Here is a 23,753-nt window from a genome sequence, read left to right as displayed (position 1 = left end):
TGTGCCTTTATGTCAAAGTGTTTTCAGATGAGTGCATAAAATGCCCTGTATTTGTGTATAAAATGTCCAATTAAAAAAAAAAAAAAGTTTCAATTTCCTATATTCCTTAAATGCAACATCTGACGTCATTGCCTTTGACCAATCAGAGCCCAGATAAAAGCCAAATTGACGGGTCTCGTCGTAACGGAGCAAAAACAAAACACACTGTTTCGACTTGAGTGACTCAAACGTTGAATATTTCCTGGTGGGTTCTGGCTTTTAACTTTTAAGCACTTTAGAATAGAAATTGATTTGTATTTGTTTGGCTTTTTCCTTCTATTGTCTTAAGTTTTTAACTTGTGGGCATGGTTGTGTTAGCCTCCGGAGCTAACCTTATTTATCTGTCGTTAGCTTTAGCATGAGAGTTTGATGGCAGGTCGTGGACTGGGACAGGCCCAGGACAGGTGACCCGAGTTTGCGGTGAGCCTAAGCAAACGATAAACTGAAAATAAAGTAGGAGAGAAAAACACTTGATATGGAATATTTTTACGTTAACCTTTGGTATTAAGCTAAAATACTAGCAATGTCACTATTGGTTTCAGTTTGACACCGTCTGTGTCTAAGGTCGAGTTTCACCCATAAACATTGTGTTAGATGTTGGGGGACAATTTTTGTGTTTGTTCTTTGGTATTCCTGGCGCTACAGTAAAGAGTAAACTACAGGTACTCTTAACATTTATTATTTTATTTGAATTACTTTAAGGCTACTTTCCTATTGTTTTTTTTTTTTTTTGTTTTTGTTTTTTTTTTTTTTTGCTGGACCTTTAAAGCTTGGGTGTTAAATAAAGAATGAACGTGAAGGCTTTGTGGCAGTAAACAGTTTTGGCACAAAAAGCACAACATGCTATTATGTTTGATTTTTGTGCCCCTGTATGAAGACTGTTTTAAAAATATATATCCAGATATAACTTAACTTTCAGTTTCAGGCAGCTTGAATTCTAAAAGTATCTTTCACATGAGAGGGAAATACCTGAATATCTGAGGGTTTCCGTGTCGTCAAGTCAAAAAAGCGTTAAAACTGAAAGCCAGAATGTTTTCTTGAAAGGGAAATAACATAAAAAATCTGTGTGATTAAATATTAAGGTGGGAATCATGTTCCATCTTAAGGCCAAATATATTAGAAAAAAAACACACACAGTGTAAGTTCTGGCTGTGATGGTGCATTCTTCCGGTTTTCTGAAATCATAAATGTTTGTGTTTCAGGTTCTTTGCTGAGTCTGATGGATTTGACATATCTGGAAACAGAATCTGTTCAGTAGCATCATGGCCCTGGCTGAGGAGCAACCTGAGAAGTGAGAGCAGTGTTGTTGTTGTTGGTTTTTTTTTTTTTTTTTTTTTTTTTTTTAATACACTGTTCAAAAAAATAAAGGGAACACTTAAACAACACAATGTAATTCCAAGTCAACCACACTTGTGTGAAATCGAACTGACCTGTCCACCTAGGAAGCAGCACTGATTGACAATTCCACATGCTGTTGTGCAAATGAAATAGACAACAGGTGGAAATTATAGGCAATTGGCAAGACACACCCAATGAAAGAGTGGTTCTGTGGTGACCACAGACCACTTCTCAGTTCCGATGATTTCTGGGTGATGTTTTGGTCACTTTTGAATGCTGGCGGTGCTTTCTCTCCAGTGGTAGCATGAGATGGAGTCTACAACCCACACAAGTATCTCAGGCAGTGCAGCTCATCCAGGATGACACATCAATGCGAGCTGTGGCAAGAAGGTTTGCTGTGTCTGTCAGCGTAGTGTCCAGAGCATGGAGGCACTACCAGGAGACAGGCCAGTACATCACGAGACGTGGAGGAGGCCGTGGGAGGGCAACAACACAGCAGCAGGACCGCTACTTCCTCCTTTGTGCAAGGAGGAACAGGAGGAGCACTGCCAGAGCCCTGCAAAATGAGCTCCAGCAGGCCACAAATGTACATGTGTCTGCTCAAACAGTCAGAAACAGACTCCATGAGGGTGGTATGAGGGCCCGACGTCCACAGGTGGGGGTTGTGCTTACAGCCCAACACCGTGCAGGACGTTTGGCATTTGCCAGAGAACACCAAGACTGGCAAATTCACCACTGGTGCCCTGTGCTCTTCACAGATGGAAGCAGGTTCACACTGAGCACATGTGACAGACGTGACAGAGTCTGGAGATGCCGTGGAGAACGTTCTGCTGCCTGCAACATCCTCCAGCAGGACCGATTTGGCAGTGGGTCAGTAATGGTGTGGGGTGGCATTTCTTTGGAGGGCCGCACAGCCCTCCATGTGCTCGCCAGAGGTAGCCTGTCTGCCATTTGGTACCGAGATGAGATCCTCAGACCCCTTGTGGGACCATATGCTTGTGCGGTTGGCTCTGGGTTCCTCCTAATGCAAGACAATGCTAGACCTCATGTGGCTGGAGTGTGTCAGCAGTTCCTGCAACACGAAGGCATTGATGTTATGGACTGGCCCGCCCGTTCCCCAGACCTGAATCCAACTGAGCACATCTGGGACATCATGTCTCGCTCCAACACCAAGTTGCTCCACAGACTGTCCAGGAGTTGGCGGATGCTTTAGTCCAGGTCTGGGAGGAGATTCCTCAGGAGAACATCTGCCGCCTCATCAGGAGCATGCCCAGGTGTTGTAGGGAGGTCATACAGGCACGTTAAGGCCACACACACTACTGAGCCTCATTTTGACTTGTTTAAAGGACATTACATCAAAGTTGGATCAGCCTGTAGTGTGTTTTTCCACTTTTATTTAGAGTGTAACTCCAAATCCAGACTCCATGGGTTGTAACATTTGATTTTCATAATTTGTGATTTTGTTGTCAGTACATTCAACTATGGAACGAACAAAGTATTTTATGAAACTATTTCATTCATTCTGATCTACAACATGTTACTTTAGTGTTCCCTTTATTTATTTTGAGCAGTGTATGTTTTCAGACAAGAAAAAATATGTATCTGACTTGTTATAAACAGATTTTGGAAATATTATTCATACTTTTTTTTTTTTTCCCTTATCAGAACAATTACATAGATGCTTTACAAGCAGTTATCAAATTATTAGCATTTTAATGGACCAAATACTTTTTTAAACAGTCATTTAATTAGATTTCAAACTTTTCATTTATCAATTATCAAAATGATCTATTTAGAATATATAATGTGAATGTTACGAGTAGTCATATTGAGTTGTTTGGTTTTTTTTTTTTTTTTGGGTTTTTTTTTTTTTATTTTAATGTTTTTAATTAAGACAGTTTATCATTTGGAATCTTTTTTTTTTTTTTTTTTTAACAGTTTTACCACAAGTATGTTTTTCTCATGTTTTTCTCATTATGTTTTTTTTTTTTTTTCCCCAAAATCTTTTGTAAATGCCAAGTATTTACTATCTACACTTTTGCAATATTAAGTTTAGATGTCTTTATGATCGCTTCAGTTTTCATAACTAATTGATGTAAAACTGACTGCATTGATAAATTTTGTAGCTGCCACTAAAAAAAAAAAAAAAAAAAAGAAGTTGTATTTCCAGCTGCTCATCAACAGCAGCTGATCCAGGACATGTCACCTGTATTACACACGTTTTTACATGCAGGATGTGTGATTCTGTTTGTGTGTGTGCTGTGCAGACATTGCTGGGTGTGTTTTGCAACCGAGCGGGATGACCACAGTGCAGAGTGGGTGAGCCCATGCAGGTGTAAAGGCTGCACAAAGTGGATTCACCAGGCGTGTCTGCAGCGCTGGTTGGATGAGAAGCAGAAATCAAACAGCGGCGGAGCTGTCAGCTGTCCTCAGTGCGGCACAGAGTACCATATTATCTTCCCCAAGATGGGTGAGTGAAGCAATTCATGGTTGTTTCCTGTGTTTTTTTTAAAAAAAAAAACAAAAAAAAAAAAACCTTCCATAGCGGTGACCGACATGATCTTTAGGATGGTTTATATTCAGGTCAAATGTCTACAATGCCGCCTACAGGCAGAGAACTGGAACTACACATGAATAAAAGCAAATCTCAATTTTCCACTTGAACTTTGTTTGAAAGGTTCTTTTTTATTTATTTATTTATTTTTTCTTTTGTTTTTTTTATTTTCAAAAAACCCCCCTCCCCTAAATTTCCCACAGACAAAAAACTCCAGTTGCCATATCTCTTTGACGTTAAGCATGATACACGAACACGTACTAAGGTCTGTTAATTTACAAATTATGCCGACAAGGCTTAAACAAGGTTTCCAAATTTTAACTAAGGTTTTGTATGATTTTATTACAGTATGTTATTTTTTCCAAGGGCACACAACTGTTCATTTCTGTAAACAACATGGTCAGAGACAGGGGGAATCAGGTTTCCATGTAACCGCAATACATTTTGTAGCCACTACCATGGCTATCTCATATATTTTTTTTTTTTTAATTTATTTATTTTTTTTCTCTCCAGTATTTATCTAGGGGTTCCACAATTTTCAAATTTCCAATTAAACAAATTTTGGGATCCAGAGGTATTAAAATCATGACAGTGTATTGCATAGGTCAGGCCAGAAACCTTCACACATGACCAAGTGCAGTGCAAGAATGAACCAACTTCCATTCTACATGGAAAACGTAAGTCAAATAATTCAGGTTTAGACCTGTGTTTTTTCTCTGGTGTAAGATAACTGATGTAAATAATTGTAGGTCTAAATTGTGAATTAGTAGTGACAGTTACACTGTTCTGGCATAACTTCGACCGGAGGGCATCTTCAATTGAAACTCTTATAAATCTAAGGAAAAGTAGGAATCAGATTTATAGAGCCGGTTTAGGACGTTGTTTAATCAGAGAGGAGTATACCTTCAAAACAGATTTACATGGTTCGCCGTTATGCAACAATTTTTCCAGCTCTGTAAGTTTAGGTAACATTATATTTTTCCCCTTAAGTATAATTAGGAATGATTGTTATTGAAGATAACAAAAAGAGGTTTTATTTGATAAATTATTTCTTTTTCAATTGATCAAAAGTCATCAAGGATTCTTTCAAAGCAGTCCTCCAAAAAATTTATTCCATATTGATACCAGGTTTCCAGAATATTTAGTGTCAATGGAATGAGCTGGTTTTGTTCAGAGATGGTTTTGCAAAAGACCAAGTCTTTCCAATGACTTTATGTACATCATACCACAATTTAATAAGATGTAAAAGAATTGGGTTGTCGGTCAGTTTAGACAAAATTTTCCAGTTGTATTTGTAAATAAATTCTCTAAACTTCTTATCTCCCAAAGAACTGAATGCAATTTTCAACCAAGATGGCATTGTTTCACCTTCAAACGTGGATAAAATAAGTCTCATTTGAGCTGCAAAATATTTCCAATATAACATTTCTATGGACCTTCTGGCCACTTTGCCATTCCAAATAAATTGTCTCACTCTTTTATTAAGAGTTTTAAAGAGTCTCCGGAATGGGTATAGGAATGGACTGAAAAAGATATTGAGGCTTCGGTAAGATGTTCATTTTAATGCAATTAGTTCATCTAAGTAAAATATTAGGTAGACTACACCATTTCTATAAGTCAGTTTCAATCTTTTTTTATAAGTGGGTGATAATTCAATTTATAAAGATTTTTTAATTGTTGTCTACAAATGTACCAAGATATTTTGCACCCTTTTGGAGATCATTTGAATGCAGAGATACTTTGAGATTCTGAGGGATTAAATGTTGAGAGGAATTATTTCACTTTTTATCATAATTTACTTTACAACCTGAGACAGTACCCTATAGAGCAAGCATTCTTTGTAGCTGAATGAGAGATTGAGATGGGTCTATTATATACAACTTAATATCATCTGCTCATAAATTAATTTTATGGGATGTCTGCCTGACCATAAAACCCTTTATCAGGATTCCACCTAACTCCCCCCCCCCCCCCCCCCCAAAGATTACTGGTTTCCTCTGTCTTCAGTTGCCATGACATTATTATTATTATTTTTTTTTTTTGTGCCTTCTCTCCCAACTCATATTTTTGTTTAGATTTCAAAATATCTCGTTCAGTTTTTATAAGTATTGTGTTTATACTGAAGTTTTCTTTATATTAAGAGTTGATAAGTGTATTTGGCAGCCAGTTAGCAAAAAAAAAAGCTACTGGGTAATTTCCTTCACAGCCTTCACGTAAATTCACAATCCAAATGTTATCGCGCCTGTTATAGCTCTAACTATAGCTCTCCAATGACTCTACTTTCTCCAATAAAAGCTTGTTATCCTTGGTCAGTTTTGAGAGCTGAATATCCATGATAGCTATATTGTCCTCCGTTGTCCTGATGCGGTCCTCCGCCTTGGTGACGCAGGATGTCAGTCCATCAAGCAAGGTCTTTAGTATGGACTCATTGATCTCAGCAGTACGCATATCCATCTTGTCTGAGAGAGCTTGATTTCCAGCTCATATCTCCTGAAGTACGAGTGCCATATCGACAGGTGATTGCACCTTGTATTCCTGTGTCAGTTTGTTAGCGTCTTACTGACACGACTAAAAGTGAACATTTGTTGAGTTGTTGTATTTTTGGATCGCCGGTCCATTTTGCGAGTGATCAATCAGAGGAGTCATAAATTTAAACTAATCAAAAAGTTTAAAGAGTACAAATAAGAATATATCAGAGAGCCTTTATGCCCATGTCTACCTAGTGTTGCACCATGTGACCTGTTCTCTGAAAGGTTGTCTTTAACGTGAACTGGATGAGCAATTAAACAGATTTAATGGATATTCAGAGCAGTGCGGAACAATATTGTGAATTTTCAGCCACATTTTTTCTCAAATATTCCTAAATATTTTATAACTCTTATTACAGTCTACAGCAAGTTTTGTTACACTAGATAAAACATGTTTGGTCCTGCATAATGATCAGACAGATCTGGTGTGTTTTGGTTCTCCAGGCCCGCTGGTGTACTTCCTGCAGCAGGTCGACAGAGCTCTGTCTCGGGCCAGTCCCTTTGCTGCAGTCGGGGTGGTAGTCGGAACGGTGTACTGGTCAGCGGTCACATATGGAGCTGTGACGGTCATGCAGGTGCACAGAGCTCAACCTGACAAGAAAACAGAGTTGTCACAGTTTTAAGCATCCTCACCTTGTGCATTTCCACCTGCAGGTGGTGGGACATAAAAAGGGTCTTTATGTGATGGAGCGAGCTGACCCGCTGTTTCTGCTCATGGGCCTGCCCACCATCCCGGTGCTGCTGGTCCTGGGGAAGATGATCCGCTGGGAGGATTATATAGTGAGGCTCTGGCACAGATACTCCTACAAACGCAAGGCCCTGTCAGGCATGTAAACATGCACTCACACATGCATAATCGCCACTGTTACAGGACAATCACATTTTATTTTTAACGTTTCCAACACCGGCAGATTAACTTGGAATAAATCTGCAATTTTATTTCTGGTGAATCAAAACGAAAAGCTGCAAAGATTCAGTGACTTTTTTTTCCTCCTAAGATTATTATTTAAGCCATATTTAGGCAAACAAGTCTAGAAACTGGTTCCTTTTTTTTTTTTTAAAAGGGAAAAAAAAAATTGGCAAACATCTTGAACAACAAATTAAAAAAACTCAGGCTTTAAATTTGAGCTAAACACAGCTGTATCTGCAACCTATTTCCACTGGGATCTTTTCCCATCACGCACAACCCACTGGGGAAATACTTCCCACCATTTATGCCTACATTTACACCTGTTAAACCATAACAAAGTGAGAGGCCTTTACTCTGCAGAATTAACAAACGCGATTGTCATATTTGACATATTAGCTGATAAGTTCCTAGGCTTCATTATAACCATTATTTTTCCAAAAAATATATTTAAACAATATAATTCAGACAACAGAGAATTTTTGAAGCATCGGCTCAGGTGACTGCAGTTACGCCTGGCACTCGGCAGCACTGAAGCGCAGGAATAAATAAGTTCTATGTTTGGTAAAAACAGAATTTAAATGAGTTCTGCAACATGCTGCTACTTGTCTGAGGTCACATCAAACCAGCACCTAATAACAGATAACACCGTACCTGCTGAGGAATCAGCTCCTCCTGCTAACTGCTGTGTTTACTGGTGCTTTTGGTTTGTGCGTGTGCTTGTGTACGTATGTCTGGGAGATGGGTGGAGGGCTGAGCCTGCTTCTAGCTACAGAAGCAACATCTGGTGCATTAAAGGGTGGAAAAAAAATCCAGATTAAAAAATGTATAAACCATATTTAAATTAGCTGATTAATTTATTGCCAAGCCCTCGTCGGAGCCCTAAATTGCTGCTTCTGTGTGGATGAAACGTCCAAACACACAACCTTAGTGGATTCACCTGAACTCATCTGCATGTGGTAAGGCTTTAATGTTGATGTGAAAAACTGATGCTGTGTGTGTGTGTGTGTGTGTGTGTGTGTGTGTCACCTCAGGCAGCAACGGACACCTTCCTCGCACGCCTGTCAACGGAGCTGCTGCAGGAGATCACCTGTCCGTGTCCAGGACTCTGTGTGGAGCTCTCATCTTCCCCTCCATCGCCAGTCTGGTGGGGCGGCTGCTCTTCCGGCGGGTTTCCTCCAACCTGCAGCGCACTATTCTGGTTAGTGGACACGAAACACCTTCTTACAAATGGATGATAAGATGGATGCAAAACATGTTTCTCCAAATCACAAAAGCAGCTTCAGTCATCGCAGTTTGGTTTCCATCTGCTTCTCGTCCTCCTCTGTCTCTATAGGGTGGCATGGCATTCGTGCTGATTAAGGGTGTGATGAAGGTGTATTTCAAGCAGCAGCAGTTCATCATTCAGACCAACAGACAAATCCTGAACTACCCAGAAAGATGTGAGGACGGACAAACTGAGGATGATGACGGAGAGCACAGCGGGAATGAATGACACCCACAGAGCAGAAAGACACAGAAAACACTGTGGGGAGGGAAGCAGAGAGGATTTTACTTGAACACTGTGTGGAGGAGTGAAGGTGGGTGCTGTAGCAGGTGAGGAGGATTCATTTCAGATCAAACTCTGCCGTAGTTGGATCCCAAAGAGTAAAAAGAGCTGATCGTACTGGTGGTGCTTCGATGCCTTAAATTGCCTCTCATGAAGATGTTGATGCAACACTACGTCTCGCCTTATAGTTTCACACACCTGAATTCTCCATGTGGAAAATCTGAATCTGCACTCTGGAAAGTTTTTAATCCTTTTTTTTTTTTTTTTTTTTTTCCCCCCCCCCCAAGAAAAATTGAACATTTTTATGGTGCAGCTGTTGGACAGACATCTGCAGGCACCAACAACCAGTTCTCTCAGTTCGGTGGAGGTTATTGCTGCTTGCAGTGTTATAGTTGTGCTAAAAAAACAACTATAAACCTGAGAATGAAAAGAAACTAAACACAAAACAGGGAGTAAATGAATTTATTGGATTGGTGTTATTTTGACAAAATAAGATGTAAAACAGGGTGTTTATGGTAAAAGTGTTTGCATGCACTAAAATCCAAAACTGAATGCAGATTTTCCTAAAACATCCCATACAGGAATATTAACAGGGATACAGAAAAAGCTGCTTATTTCTGTTATTTAATCTTGTTTGTTGTTTTTACTGCTGCTGCTCTCTGACAGTGAATCCTTGTGAGTTAATCAGACTGATCAATCACCAAACCACTGCTGCTGTTTGCACATTGTCCAGGCTGATTTCAGTTGGCTTCTCATCAGTCTCCGCTTGCAGCTTTCTCTATGTGCCCGCTTTGGTTCAGGTCCCCCAAGAAACAAGATTTAGGCCTTGTCCACACATAGGTGGGTTTTTGTAAAACCGAATGTCTTCCCACCCTTTACACCAGCCAGTAAATAAAAAAAAAAAAAAAAAAAAAAAAGTCACACGACCCCGTGTTTCAAAGACAAATCCCTCCACACCTGTCGGCATAACCATGTTGTTAAGCACATTCATAAGCATGTAAAACCTTTAGGCGGCACCTGGATAACAGATAATGCCATCAGTTTCGAGGACGTCCATGTTGGTGTAAATGTTAGAGTGCCTACGGTTTTATCTGGAGAAGGCCCGGCAGGACGTCTGCACTGTGTTGTTGGTGAAAGTTTGACGGTTCTAACGATAAAAGACGGCGGGTGTGTCAGTTCCGCAGAACTTGTTTTCTATATTATAAAAGTAGAGGCACCTGAACAAGACATGCGGTTACAAAAACAAAGGTTGCACCTGTGACGTCATGGCATTTTCTGTTGCAGACGGTGATGTTTAAAAACCCTAAATCTCTGGTTATATGTGTCCATGTGCAGACAGAGTATTCACACATCTTCGCTTGGAGGTTTTTAATGCATAAATCTGCGTTTTGGTCTTCAGGCCAAATCGGATAAAAATATCTTAATTTTGTGAGAGACCTGCTACGTGTGGACAAGGCTTTAATGAAATCAACTAAACACCGTGTAGATTTCTGACTGACTCGGTTTCCACCTGAATATTTAGCTGGTTGCTTCAACCCAAACGCTCCCCATGCCTGATGCATTCGTGTTTGCACTAAACAAAGAAAAAGCATCGTGTCTCAGCTGTAAGTCATGTATAGATGGATCGCTGACTGCTGTAAGTTTTTTGTACAAGTTTTCCTTACACTTCCTTAGGATATTTCTATTTTTTGATTACTTTTACGCCGTAGTGGGCTTAAAGATCACTGGAAAGAAATGCTTTGGAACACCCCTGAGAGCACTTTGTATTACTGTAATTCAGTAATAGTATATCTTTTTGAATATTTTAGGTAGGAGCTGCTAGCAGATAGCTGTGTTGCTTTCTGAGTATACAGCAATGCAGTTTAATACATATTTACTGAATTATTCATGTAAAATAGACAATGATAAATCCCAAGAAGTACATTTTTCCTGACAGCCAGTCATGCTGTACTGACTCCTCACAGCTGCTGTCCATCAGGAAAGAGTTCAGATCTATATTATGTATCTAGTTATGCAATATCTGAACTTATTTGTTCTGCAGTTTCACCATGTGCAATGTCAATAATATAAATATTACTATGTTAAGATGGAACATGATGAGAACAGATGCATTATTGAAGGCTGCCTTCTTATCAGAAGTTCTTTTGTTTTGTATTTTACAACTAACCAGAATGCAAAGGTTCAGCAGGGGATTACAGCTGTCATTAATACACCTGAAGTTAGTGCCACATATTGAGATGTTTGGGTTTTTTTTTTTATATATCACGAGCCATATCTGTTTCGCAACATGTAAAAAAACAAAAAAAAGATGGTCTCTTAGGCTACGTTCACACTACAGGCTGAAGTGACTTAAATCCGGTATTTGAGTCCCTATGCAACCTGTAACCGATCTTTTTCTTAACAGTCTGAACGACACGGATCGGATACTTTCTAATGCAACCCAGGCCGCTTGGATATGTGGTCCTAAATCCGATATGTATCTGGTCTTTTACCATGTGACTTCAGTCTGAACGGTCAGGTCGCATTAATCCGACTGACGCGTCATCGACACACGACAACCGTCTGCGTTTGTTGTTTATGAACTCTTTATCAGTAAATGTGCTCACATCACTCTCCCACCAATCCTGACTGCGACTCCGTACCCAAACGTTTCTCTCTACAGTTGTTGCTGCCACAGCTCCACAAAAGTCCTCAACCAAAACTTTTACTTTCCTCTTCCATAAACGGCTCCTTAAAACGAACCCATTCACAATGTTGTGGACAAAACATTTAAAATAGCAAATGTTCTGCTGCCATCCATATCTACTTCCACACACACAAAGACGTCACACGCACGCTCACTGCACGTCGCCGTGTCTTCTACGCATGCAGGACTCTTCTGGTGCGCATGAGGTTCATACAGGAGATCACATTCGAGTCACATTTGATCGGAAATGTGAACAGACTTTCAAAAAATTCGGATTTCACAAAAACATCCGATATATGAGCAGCAAGCCCTGCAGTGTGAACGTAGCCTTAATCGCATGCAGCCCTTAACGTCTTCTGTGGCACTGTGGTGTTTATGATTGTGTACGGTATATGTGGTCCCATACATCCATTTTCCTGTGTACATTTAACACATTTCAGGGTTGCAGGGTAACTGGGGCCTATCAGGTGTTAAGCAGGATACAGCAAGCATGCATGCTCACACTGAAATTCACATTTTACTTCACACAGAAAAGCTCCAGCTAAGGTTAAAACCAGGAACCTTCTTGCAGCGAGGCAACAGTGCTAACCATCCCACAGCCAAATCCAGTAATTGTTCTTTTAGTTTAGGTTGGGTTCCCCCCCCCCCCATAATTATTTCGTGTCTGGCTTTTCCTGCACACACAGTGTAACTTTGGGATAAATTGAACTGTTCTCACATCTCTAGAAATGAGCTTTGTACAGTTTTACTCTGCAGTGTGATCCAGGATTCACTTTGTTGCACTACTTCTTGTCACACAGCCAAAGCAGACTTGCTGTCATTGGAGATGCAAACACTGCTGTGTCTGTAGTTTTTGGAGTATACTGAGCATTTTTTTTTTTTTTTTTTGGATAATGCTGGCTTAAAGCTGCTGAAATTAAAGCCAAAAATGTGCCACTGTCATTTATTTAAGAGGGAAAAAATGAGTGAAACTGTTTTTTTTGGGGTTTTTTTATTGCTCAAAAAATTTGCTGTAAACCTTCAGTGGCAAACATGATGTCCATTGTTTATTTCTGTATAAGGAGCTTTGTGAATAATTTAATAAAGCTCAGAATCTAAAGGATTTTTCATTATTTTACTTTATTCATTTTTCATTTATTTTACAGCCACAAATGAATGATGCTGGACTGTGATTTTTACAGGAAAAGTTGTTCAATTGAGATGAAATAAATTGCTTTAAAATAGAATATGATTTATTTTTGAGATCTGAAGATACAATTTAAAGTTTGTTCACGAGTTGTATTTTATGTGTAGACACAACAATGCAATACTATTAATGTAATGAAAACTGATAGATACCGGACGGAGTGAAAGACCTTTTTAAAGACCCTCAGAAAGCGAGCTGATCTATTGCCAAAGGCCACTTTAGGATTACAACAATGTCTGACTGCTAAGTAGTGAGACAAAATAAATGAAAAAGGGACTGGATTAACATGTAAATGCACTTTTTTATTTTAACAGTTTGTATTCATGATAGGGTGTATATAAAGAGGTATTTACATCAGTAAGGGAAGAATTTCAATAATTAAATGAGTTAATCCTTATCAAAAAATGTACAAATGTAAGTAATCAACCTTGGAAGTTTTTTTTTTTTTTTTTTTAAATTTAATTTTTTTTCCCTCATCCACCCTAAGTGGTTTCCACAAAATAATTATTTCTAAAATGAATAAATGTAGTTTAATCGACATGTTTCATAAGATTATGGTCTAAATTTACCCTTTCTCATCTTAGAATCTCCCATTTGTTGCACTTTTGTAAAAGGATTTTATGTTTTTATAGTCATTTTGTCTATTTCCTACTTGACGATATGGATTACTGATTATTCTTATATAATAACTACACTTATTACTATAATATGGATATTTTTTTAAATTCAATTTAGAAAAATTGGCTTTTAAACCTCACTTATCTTGTACATGTGTCACCTTATGCTAATACAAAAATAGGGAAGGAAATGCACTATCCAATAGCCTATTCTGAAATTACTTAGAACCCACCCTACTTTGTTGATTGGCTATTGTGGGTCGTTCTAATCGCTGATTGGCTAAGACGCTGACGCCGTACGCGTTGATGGGTTAAGTCTACAGACTGAACAAGAAGCAGCATAGAGACAGTTATCACTGGAAAATAAGACAAGTTTCGTGAGTAAATATTTGAGCAGGCGATGCCATTCCTGATTTTACACCGCCATGAGAAGAGTAACGCTGTTTGTTAACGGAACGTCCTCAAATGGAAAGGTAAAAATAAAACCGGGAAATAGGTGTGTTGGTTCGCGTCCGCAACACAAAATGGCTCATTTTCCTGAAGTTAGGCGTGCTTATGTCATACATTTGGTGTAATTTTCGGATTTGTAACGCATGTGAGTGCATGTTGTGGGTGTTATCATACAGGTGGTGGCTGTGTATGGCTCCATGGACGATTTATTGAGTGTAGCCAGCTCGAAACTGGGGATAAGAGCCTCTAGTGTTTACAACGGGAACGGCGGCCTCATCGACGACATGTCGCTCATCAGGTGAGACCTAAAACAGATCAGTGACCTGTACCTACTGGAAAATACTAATAACCCAGTTGTCTTATACCTGTAGCCTTTTTAAACCTTACTGAAGTTGGCTTACTATGTCACAGTACAGGAAAAAAAAATTAACATTTCACTGGTTTTCTGCCATTTGGTTAAAAAATGCTGGGCCGTATAAAAAGTGCACAGGGCCCCTGGGCCCAGAGTGTTCCTGTGGCCCCGATCTTTCAGCCACTGGTACCAATTACAATACACTAGACACTGTGGTGTAACCATCTGGCTTTTATATACATTTTGTTTCATGTCCAAACTCCTGGTGTATGCCCTATGTGGGCCCCCAATGGCTGTGGGCTCCTGGGCCCGTACCATTAATGCCCATTGGATAATCCGGCCTTGCTTAAGAGTCGTTAAACCTGGAAACAGAACCTTATGGAGGATGGAAATACTCTGAATACATAGTTATTAACAAAAAGCTTTTATTTTATTTATAAATCTAGAAAAGTGATATATTGTAGCTTGTTTGGGTGTATAAAACACATTGTGGCATATTCAGATTGACAATAAAAATGACAACATAAGTTAGTGTTATGTGAAATAAATTGGAAAAGTAAATCAGCTGATTTACCAGACAAAAACAAGGTGAGTATTTTAGAAGTTAAATATGTTTCTGTTCATAATTGTTATTAAAAAAGAGGGTCAATTAATGCAAATAAAGGACAAGAATTTGTATTGGTTTTAAGCTAAATAAAACTTTTTTTTTTTTTCAATAAAAAGGATTTTAAAGAGTGTCTGCTTTCTGTGAGATAATCCACTGTAAATATGACAGGTATTTTTATTTTTTTTTGTCTGGACCTGGTCTAAACTAGTGTTTATGCCAAAATAGCTGTGAAATTGCTTCACAATTCAAAAGCCAATTTTCCAGACGTCTGATGTGGAAAAAGTCATATGATAATCTTCCAAACAAAAGAAAAAGTCAGTTTGAATCGGCTAACTTATTCAGCCACGCTGCTGTTCATCCATCTTCACATCGTATTTAATATTTGTAATTATTCAATATTTTCTAGTTTTAACGAGAGTAATGTTAGGTTTTTTTTTTTTTTGACATTCCATATTACAACTTTAATGTCTCTGCAGATTATCATTATTATTCATCATATCAGTGAATATTCAGCTTGTTTGGACGTTGAAATGAAAGTTGTGAATCTGTGTCTGCAGAGATGATGATGTGCTGTACATATCCGACGGAGATTCATTGGACGGTAAGTTTGACACACTTCAGATGTCAGACGTGTTTGAATTAAAAGCCGTATATCAGCAGTATATCTGAGGGTTGCCAAAAGGTTTTGAAAGGCATCAAAACCCTCTTTTCTTCAAAGTCTGTGTATTTCTTTTTAGTTTTCTTACTTTCTGTCAGGACAGCGGTGAAGGTGTGGACCCAAATTGAGAGATGATGGAACGGGGATGTAGGTTTAAGACTGATTTATTTTAACCCAGGAACTTGGAAGGCAAACTTAAGGAACTAACACTACAAAATGATCCAGGAAAAAAACGTACAGAAACAGAGGGCATAAATACACTGAACACAACAAGACACAGGTGACACAAATCTTCTAAATGAACCCAGATGAACTAAATCAACAGGAAAACAATAAAGCTAAACAAGAACCAAGAGAACTAAACAGGAAAAACTTCAAAATAAAACAGGAAACCTGAAACAAAAGCACAAGGAGTCCAAACCTTGACACTTTCTGTGTACAGTTAAAAACGAATTATATTTTAGTTCAGTCTATCCACTGGATGGACTCGTCTTTATTTAGTTTGTATCTCTGTGTAAAAACATCAGCAAACATTATTCTGTAGAGATGTACATAGAATCTATGTGAAGGTGAACTGGGTGGTAGAAGGGTGCAAACAGCTTGAGATGCTTTCTAAGAAAAGCCTGCGAGTGGGTTTATAGGACTACATTATAATGAAAGTATCTTTCTGCTACTAGTTTCTGTCCATTATTTGTACTTTATTAATTCAACCATGGAAGCATCTTCCTGTAATAACTGTCTCTGTGCAGATGCTCAGGAGGACATCAGTCACCCTGAGCGGTGTCAGACTCACACTGATTGGCTGACGCTCAATGTTGGTGGACGCTGTTTCACCACCACAAGGTAAATATAACAGCTGTGTGTTTGTGTGTGTGTTTTGATTTGAAGTTTGACCTGATGGTGCCAGGGTTGTCACTATTTCAGTCGGTTTTGATGTGAAGCGAAAGAAGTTGTAGGAAATTTGCCGTGCGTCCGTCAGTCATTTTACTGGTTTTAAACTGTATCGGGCTTCTTCTGCTAAAAACAAGTGTGTCTTTGTGTTTTCTCAGAAGCACGCTGGTCAGTAAAGAGCCGGAAAGCATGCTGGCCCACATGTTCAGAGAGAAAGGTGAACACTGTGTCCTGAAGGAAAAAACTGATCTGATTGTTCGGCTTGTCTTGCCAAATAACACCTTTCTGTGGGCGTTAAATCCAGATGTGTGGGGCAACAAGCGCGACTCGCAGGGGGCGTACCTGATTGATCGCAGTCCAGACTACTTTGAACCCATACTGAATTACCTCAGACATGGACAACTCATCATCAATGAAGGCATCAACCCTTTGGGTACACACACACACACACACACACACAAACTCACAAATCATCCTGTGTTGTGTTTTCTCACCTGACTGTTTCCTCTGCAGGTGTGCTGGAAGAGGCTCGTTTTTTTGGGATAGAACAACTGGCTGAGCAGCTGGAGACCCTCATAAGGGTGAGTGTGTGTGTGTGTGTGTGTGTGTGGAGCAGGCATTTTGCTAAGTCATGTGTGTTTAAAATGTTAAAACCTTTTTTCATCAACATTTCTGCTGTCCAGTCCTCTCAGCCCCCGGATGATCATTCCTCTCTGACCCGCAAGGAGTTCATCAGGTTCCTGTTGGCAACAACCACAAAGGCAGAGCTTCGGTGTCAGGTGAACATATACACCATCACAAGCATCTGCAGATGAGGGGAGGTGAAGAAAATATCCAGAAAGTTGCCATAAAACGGCTGTGTTGACAGATTTATGTTTCCTGTAAGAACAGAAGCAGAAGTTTACTGTGATTGGTCAGCTCCAGCGGTCTGATCATGCACCGTCCAGCAGTTCTATCTGCATGTTTATTTTCTAACACATCAACAGACCGTTTCCTTTCCAAAGAATAACAAACATGTGAATGAGTGTGTGTGTGTGTGTGTGTGTGTGTGTTCTGATGCCAGTTTGTGGTCTGTCAGGGTCTGAACTTCACCGGTGCAGATCTGTCTCGTCTGGATCTTCGCTGCATCAACTTTAAGATGGCCAACCTGAGAGGAGCCAACCTGACGCATGCTAATCTGAGCGGAGCCAACCTGGAGAGGGCCGACCTGTCCATGGCGTGTCTCGATGTGAGTTTAGCGTGGTCATCAGGGAGAGTCAACGTCAGTCTGAAGCCTCGGCTTCTTGTTCAGGTTTTTGGCTGCTAACTCAGTCGGCGTGACGTAGATAATCTTGGTTTAGTCTGAATAAATGAACTGTGACTTGATGTCTGCGCTGCAGGCGGCCAACCTGCAGGGGGTTAAGATGCTGTGCACCAACGCTGAGGGGGCGTCACTGAGAGGGTGTAACTTTGAGGATCCTGCAGGAATCAAAGCCAATCTAGAGGGTGAAGCACCCAGTCACACACACACACACACACCCACACACACACTCCTCAGGCACACCAACCACAGATTGATTTGTTTTTTTTTCCAGAGCTTATGTGTGTCTGTGTTATCAGGAGCCAACCTGAAGGGTGTGGACATGGAGGGGAGTCAGATGACAGGAATCAACCTGAGGGTTGCCACCCTAAAAAACGCTAAACTGAAGAACTGCAACCTGAGGGGAGCCACGCTGGCCGGGACGGACCTGGAGGTGGGAACACACACACTAATCAGACTTTTGATTGTCGAGATGTTTGTCTTTACTTGAATATTTATGTATTGACTACAGTTTCATTAACCTGAAACATACATAAATAACATAAATGAGTACAATATATTTTTCCAAATATGTTGCGCAACAAAGAAATGAACAGGCTGGCATAAAAACAGACACTGATAACGGTGACTACATTTCCCAGAATTCTTAGCACCTACTGGGCATGTGCAAAGCAGCGCTCTACATCTCCCATGTAAACAAGTGCTGTCCCAATTCACAGGCTCCTTCAAGTCCACCCTTCAAATCCGCACTTTGTTTGGCTCCACATCAGCTCAAAACGAAGGATACCAGAGATGTATCCTTTGCACCCTCTCCTATCCCAGAATTCATTGTGCCCCTGATAGAAAAGAGTGAACAGCAGAGCGCCGGTGTAGGTACCACACCAGCCAGACCGTTTGTTTATTTTTATGTATAAACACACATATTTGTCCTAGCAGAAAAGCTGGGAGGACAGCGGCATTGTGTCCAATAACCAGAAATCAATTTCATTCTAGTCGTCCTCAGATGTCTTTTTCTGATGAACAGAGGGACAAAATACCTGTCAACAGGTGCAGCAGTCTGACTGGGAGGAACAGAAAACACCTGACTGGAGTGGAAACATCACAGGATTTTTTTTTAAAGGCATTAGTTTATGAGTGATGTAACATAAGTTATTTTGTCATATTTGTTTGCTTTTAAAAATCTTTCTATTGAACCAGAATTAGAAAATAATGTCATGATTTTCATCAAACTTTTATTTATTATTACTTTTGACAATTTCAGCTTGTTTCCCAGGCAGCCGTTTTTCTCCTTTAATGGGAGGGTATGAATACATATAAGGACGACTGCGTCTAACAAGGATTATTTTCCACTGAAATTAACGTCATCTTGACGAGGGATGATCTGTCAGCCAGAGGAGAGCTCGTCTAAACCGCCTCCTCCACGTCTGTAATTTCATCACAAAAGAAAATGAAAATAAAATTAAAATTACTGCCACCGTTTTCTGTCATTTAAAACATATTTTCTTGTTTTTGTGGAACAATAGGATCAGTAATTAGATAAACTTGGCATATGTAGTTGCTAGGCAACGGAGGACCTTAGCATTATGGGTAATTCTTGCACACTAGAGAGGCTGTCTCATTTCACTAGCAGTAAGCGTACTTAGGTGTGTGCAGACGATGTAGAACACTTTGTAGCCTTCGCAGTCTGCGCACTTGAAGGTGTGCAGACCCTGAATTGAGACACAGCCACAGTGTGCGCTCGTAAGCCACACGTCTTACACAAACAGATAACGTGCGTAACACCGTTTACCACACCGTAATCATCACCGCCAGCTGCCGACTGCTCTAATGAACCTGTATCCCACTGCAACTAGCAGTGCCAACAGACACTAGCAGCACCCTGATATGAGCCATCCTCAGAAATATAAATGATACCAGACTAATAAACTTCAGCATCCGAAGCTGACACAGCAGGGGGACAACAACAGTACAAACATATATATATGGAAACAGCTTTGTTTTCTTACTGTCTGGAAGCTGCTACACACACAACGTGTATTCCTGACAGTAGTTCTGTGAAATATAATAGTTTCTACAGAGCAAAGTTAACCCACAGAAATGACGCATGCGCACCATGATATCTCAAAACAGACTTATTTACTTTGATCATTTGCTTTCCCACATCACCCAAAAGTCTTAACACACACACACACACACATATGGGAGGATTTGAACTGTGCACAATAAAAGAAATTATTGGTCGCAGAAGTTATCTGTCAGTTCAGCAGAATGTCCTGAAACGTGCAACAGTGAGGATAAAAAATGTTCTCAAATCCATTTAACACAGAAACAACTCGTTTTAGTTTCCTTTTCTTCTCATTTACACCTTTTTCTATTCATTTACTCCTCCAATAAAGTGCCTCATCACATGGTGACGGCGTGATTTTTTGATTGCCTTTTGTCTGTTTCTGCAGAACTGTGACCTGTCAGGGTGTGATCTTCAGGAAGCCAACCTGAGAGGTTCCAACGTGAAGGGAGCCATCTTTGAGGAGATGCTGACTCCTCTGCACATGTCTCAGAGCGTGCGGTGAAAATCTCAACAGGTTACCCTCGCAGTGCTGAGGTGAATGATGCCAAACATTTTTGTATTTTGTGCTGAAGAGCCGTGATTTCCCACATCAGACACGAAAACACAGCTGGGTCATCGAGGGAATTTTCTGCAGCAGTGACACTGTCTCTCAAATCTGGTTTTGAATGTAATTTTGTTGTTGATATTCTTTTTTTTTTTATTGAGGTTTGTGGTATTCATAAACATTTCTGAGGTGTCTTAAAGAATTCTACATACATGTTATGAGCTCCTGTACAACTGCAGGTCCAGTAGCGCTGAATGTTCCTTCATCTGGAGGATAAACGGTGAACAAGACGCTTACTGTAAAGTAGTGATTTAGTTTGAAAGATTGAAATGTTACGCCCCCTGACGCCACCTTCACACATCCTGGGCCAGGTGGGAGTTCAGTGTTCCTGTAAACGAACCTCATCAGCTGGAAGACTCGAGTTCTTTCTGCAGGATGAACTGAAACGGAGCAAAAAGAACAAAAAGTAACAGAAGCAGGTGAAATTAAAATCAGTTCAGCTGCATTTTACTAATCCAGGATCAGCTTTTAAACAGGTTTTAACATGTTTTATTTTCAGATGTTAACCACATAGAGCAAGCTTTACCTCCATCATAAGGTCTTCGTAGGTCCACATACTCAGACCCAAACCCATAAACACAACACTAGAACTGAACCACGTCTGCTGGAGCTGAACCTGAGTTTTGGGACTTTTGCTTCAGCTGGAGATCTGTAACTCCACATTACTGGGACTTTTCACCGTGTTTATCTGTTAATCTGAATGTTTTTTATGCTTTTTCTTCACGCTAGAAAAAGAATATAGTCCAACATTTCTTTGTTTTTCCCGTTGTGCACTGCAGAGCCAGCAAACATTCAACCTCCCCCCCAGGACAAACCTCTTCTGAACCTGCTAAGAAAACAGGTTTCAGGTCGGACAGACGGAGACGTTTCAACACCAGTTGTTCACACAGACTACATGGCCATAGATACAGATAGAGAAAACTCTTCACCAATCTCTACTAGATTTACTAAGGAGCAGTAGGGGGTGGGGTTAAGGGCCCACAGTCGTTCCACACCTGAGACCCTGGTTTAGGTCTCTGGGGCATCTGTACTGCAGCCTGGTCTCATCACATCCACATAATGTCCAACATATCCTGGTAAATAAGTTAAACCGACTCATCCTGGAATCTTCCAGAATAGAAACAGACTTTCCTGGTAGAGCATCAGGTCAGAGGTGGACCTATGAAGACCTCCATCATATTACCTCGTATTGCGATTAAAGGCTGCTTCCCCTTTATTTCAGTCTGCTTGTTCTTCCAGACAAACGCAGAAAATCCTCTTTTCCATAACGTGCATCATCTCAAGCTGCCACAGTAAGATGTAGCTCCTGCTGCAGATCTGCATGAAGAGTAGCGATGCAGCAGCCTGAGATAAACAGGAATGAGCCGTCAGTCGCAGATGCTTGTTGGAGTAAAGCGGGAAACATTTGCTGTAGGACTGCAATGTGTGACGGATGTTTTTGTACAATTTTGTGGAGGAAAAAGTCCAATGTGTTTGTCATTCAGGTGTAATACAGTATTAATAATGATAAATAAATGTAATTTTTCAGCTTTGAAATGAATGCAGGGGAAATATTATCGGTTGTATGCATGCTGCAGACTGTCTCCTAGTCACCACACCATCCAGGTACTTTTCACACACTCATTACTATGACTTCACCTTGCCGAGACTACAGGAGAGCAAACCACCAAATATCACCAAACAGACATGAAATGAGTCCTTTTCTCACCGACAGAGGACCAGCATCACAACCGTTTCACATAATGAGCAGCAACTGCTGCCAAAGCTCCAAGTCCGCCGTTTCCATTTATCTGAGATGCACCTTGAGAGTGCACGTCCAAAAAGTCCATTCGTATTTAATGTGTTTCCTATCAAGATGCCAGAGACAGATGGCTTCCTGACAGCCATCCTTCCACAGAGAGCATTTCTGATGCAGCTCCAGCCAACAGTAGATGGACCAGCGAAGGTCCAGATGCATCCCGGTTCAGGTCTTTGCTGGATTTGTTTCTATTTATTTTTTTATTTTGTTTGGAAAAAGAATCCGACAGAACAAAAGTGCAGAAATTCTCATAATTCATTAAGATTTTTCTTTCTTTTTGTGCACATAAGTGGATAAATAAGAGTGTGGAGAGGTCACAGTGTGCGGTAGTCCTCCAAGCAATGTTCTTTCCATCTTCCTCTGAACGCACACACACACACCCTAATAACCCTAATAATAATCTGAACACGCACACACACATCTTAATATAATAATATGCTACATTTAAAAGCCCTCAAGACACTTTATTTTCTTCCTTTCATTTTTAAATGTTGTAATCGACAGGCAGCAAATACAAAGACAATAAAAAGAAATGGACAAATTAGTATTGGCTTATCATGGTTACATAATGGGTGAGTATTGAGTTTGGATTGGAAGACAGCTACTGGACTGATGTCTGGTGGCTGAAGACTCGGCACTCCATGCTGTTCGCAGAAGGATCTGAGGGAACAGGATGGGGGTAGCGATGAGGAGGAGGGGGATTATGGACAGACTTGGAAGATTTACAGTAGGAGAAACCTACACTCCCTCTCGAGTGAAAGACCCCTCCTGTATAAACCACTATGTGGGACTAAATCACTATCCAGACTCTTTTCCTCTGTTGTGCCACGATGGTGGAATGATCTCCCAAACTCTGTCCGCTCTGCAGAGTCCCTGTCTACTTTTAAGAGCAAGCTGAAGACTCAGCTCTTCAAGGAGCACTTTCACACTTAGTATAGCTGTATTTATTGGAAAGTTGGAGAACTTGGCCCAGTTCTTTGCAATGTTACGGTATAAATTCTTTGTATTTTGTAATATTGTAGGGTGGGATGGGAGGAAAAAAAAAAAAAGCTGTAGCACTCCATGTAAGGACCTGCGTCCAACTGGACAGTCCACCATACTTTCCTATGGATGTCCTGTACTGTTTGATTTCGTGCTTGTGTTGTTCTCACTCATATGTAAGTCGCTTTGGAGAAAAGCTTCTGCTAAATGACTGTAGAATAGAAAAAAGAAAAGAAGAGGAATTTGTACTGAACTCTATAACACTGGGAGCCTGTGGAATTGTTGTGGGATGGGGATGATATTGTGATACAAGGGGGGGGGGGGGGTGGGGGGGGGGGGGGGGGGGGGGGTGCGTCTCATGACGATGAAAGTGGCTCTGAGATCTGAACGAGAAGGCCTTAGAAGAGAGAGTTGGAGTAATCTGAACAGGAGGTGACGAGACTGTGGACAAGAATAGGGGGGATGAGGAGAGGGTAGAGGCGATCAATTCATTTCATTTCTGGAACCGCTTAGTTCGATCAAGGGGAAGCTGGAGCTTATCCCAGCTATCATTGGGGAGAGGCAGGGTACACCCTGGACAGGTCGCCAGTCCCACAGGACCAATTCACTTCAACTTTATTTGTATAGCGCCACTTCACAA

The 23,753-nt window shown here is 40.4% G+C and overlaps 2 protein-coding genes across 6 annotated transcripts; both read left to right on the top strand.

Annotated features, from left to right (window-relative positions):
- Positions 1 to 159: 159 nt before the first annotated feature.
- marchf5l (membrane-associated ring finger (C3HC4) 5, like) lies at positions 160 to 12,660 on the top strand. 2 transcript variants are annotated; one of them, XM_079256264.1, is made up of 8 exons: positions 206 to 244; positions 391 to 459; positions 1,242 to 1,330; positions 3,645 to 3,847; positions 6,904 to 7,034; positions 7,114 to 7,289; positions 8,405 to 8,567; positions 8,703 to 12,660. In XM_079256264.1, exons 3-8 carry the CDS (start codon positions 1,302 to 1,304, stop codon positions 8,859 to 8,861), a joined length of 861 nt encoding a protein of 286 aa, XP_079112390.1. In that variant the 5' UTR covers positions 206 to 244; positions 391 to 459; positions 1,242 to 1,301; the 3' UTR covers positions 8,862 to 12,660. The 2 variants fall into 2 exon arrangements, with proteins under 2 accessions (XP_079112389.1, XP_079112390.1); XM_079256263.1 differs by lacking the exon at positions 391 to 459 and having other exon boundaries at positions 160 to 244.
- Positions 12,661 to 13,743: 1,083 nt separating this feature from the next.
- LOC306768531 (BTB/POZ domain-containing protein KCTD9-like) lies at positions 13,744 to 20,328 on the top strand. Of its 4 annotated transcripts, none has more exons than XM_079256928.1 (12): positions 13,744 to 13,877; positions 14,031 to 14,152; positions 15,371 to 15,414; positions 16,221 to 16,314; positions 16,521 to 16,579; positions 16,667 to 16,795; positions 16,876 to 16,943; positions 17,046 to 17,141; positions 17,441 to 17,590; positions 17,742 to 17,847; positions 17,962 to 18,095; positions 20,116 to 20,328. In XM_079256928.1, the coding sequence occupies exons 1-12, from the start codon at positions 13,830 to 13,832 to the stop codon at positions 20,230 to 20,232; spliced, it is 1,167 nt and encodes a 388-aa protein (XP_079113054.1). In that variant the 5' UTR covers positions 13,744 to 13,829; the 3' UTR covers positions 20,233 to 20,328. The 4 variants fall into 4 exon arrangements, with proteins under 4 accessions (XP_079113054.1, XP_079113053.1, XP_079113052.1 ...); XM_079256927.1 differs by having other exon boundaries at positions 17,441 to 17,653; XM_079256926.1 differs by having other exon boundaries at positions 17,426 to 17,653.
- The last annotated feature ends 3,425 nt before the right edge of the window (positions 20,329 to 23,753 follow it).

Source organism: Telmatherina bonti, assembly GCF_933228915.1.
Source record: "Telmatherina bonti genome assembly, chromosome: 17".
Classification (NCBI taxonomy): domain Eukaryota; kingdom Metazoa; phylum Chordata; class Actinopteri; order Atheriniformes; family Telmatherinidae; genus Telmatherina; species Telmatherina bonti.
Note: the sequence above shows the minus strand (reverse complement) of the source record. Positions and strands in the feature narration are given on the sequence as shown.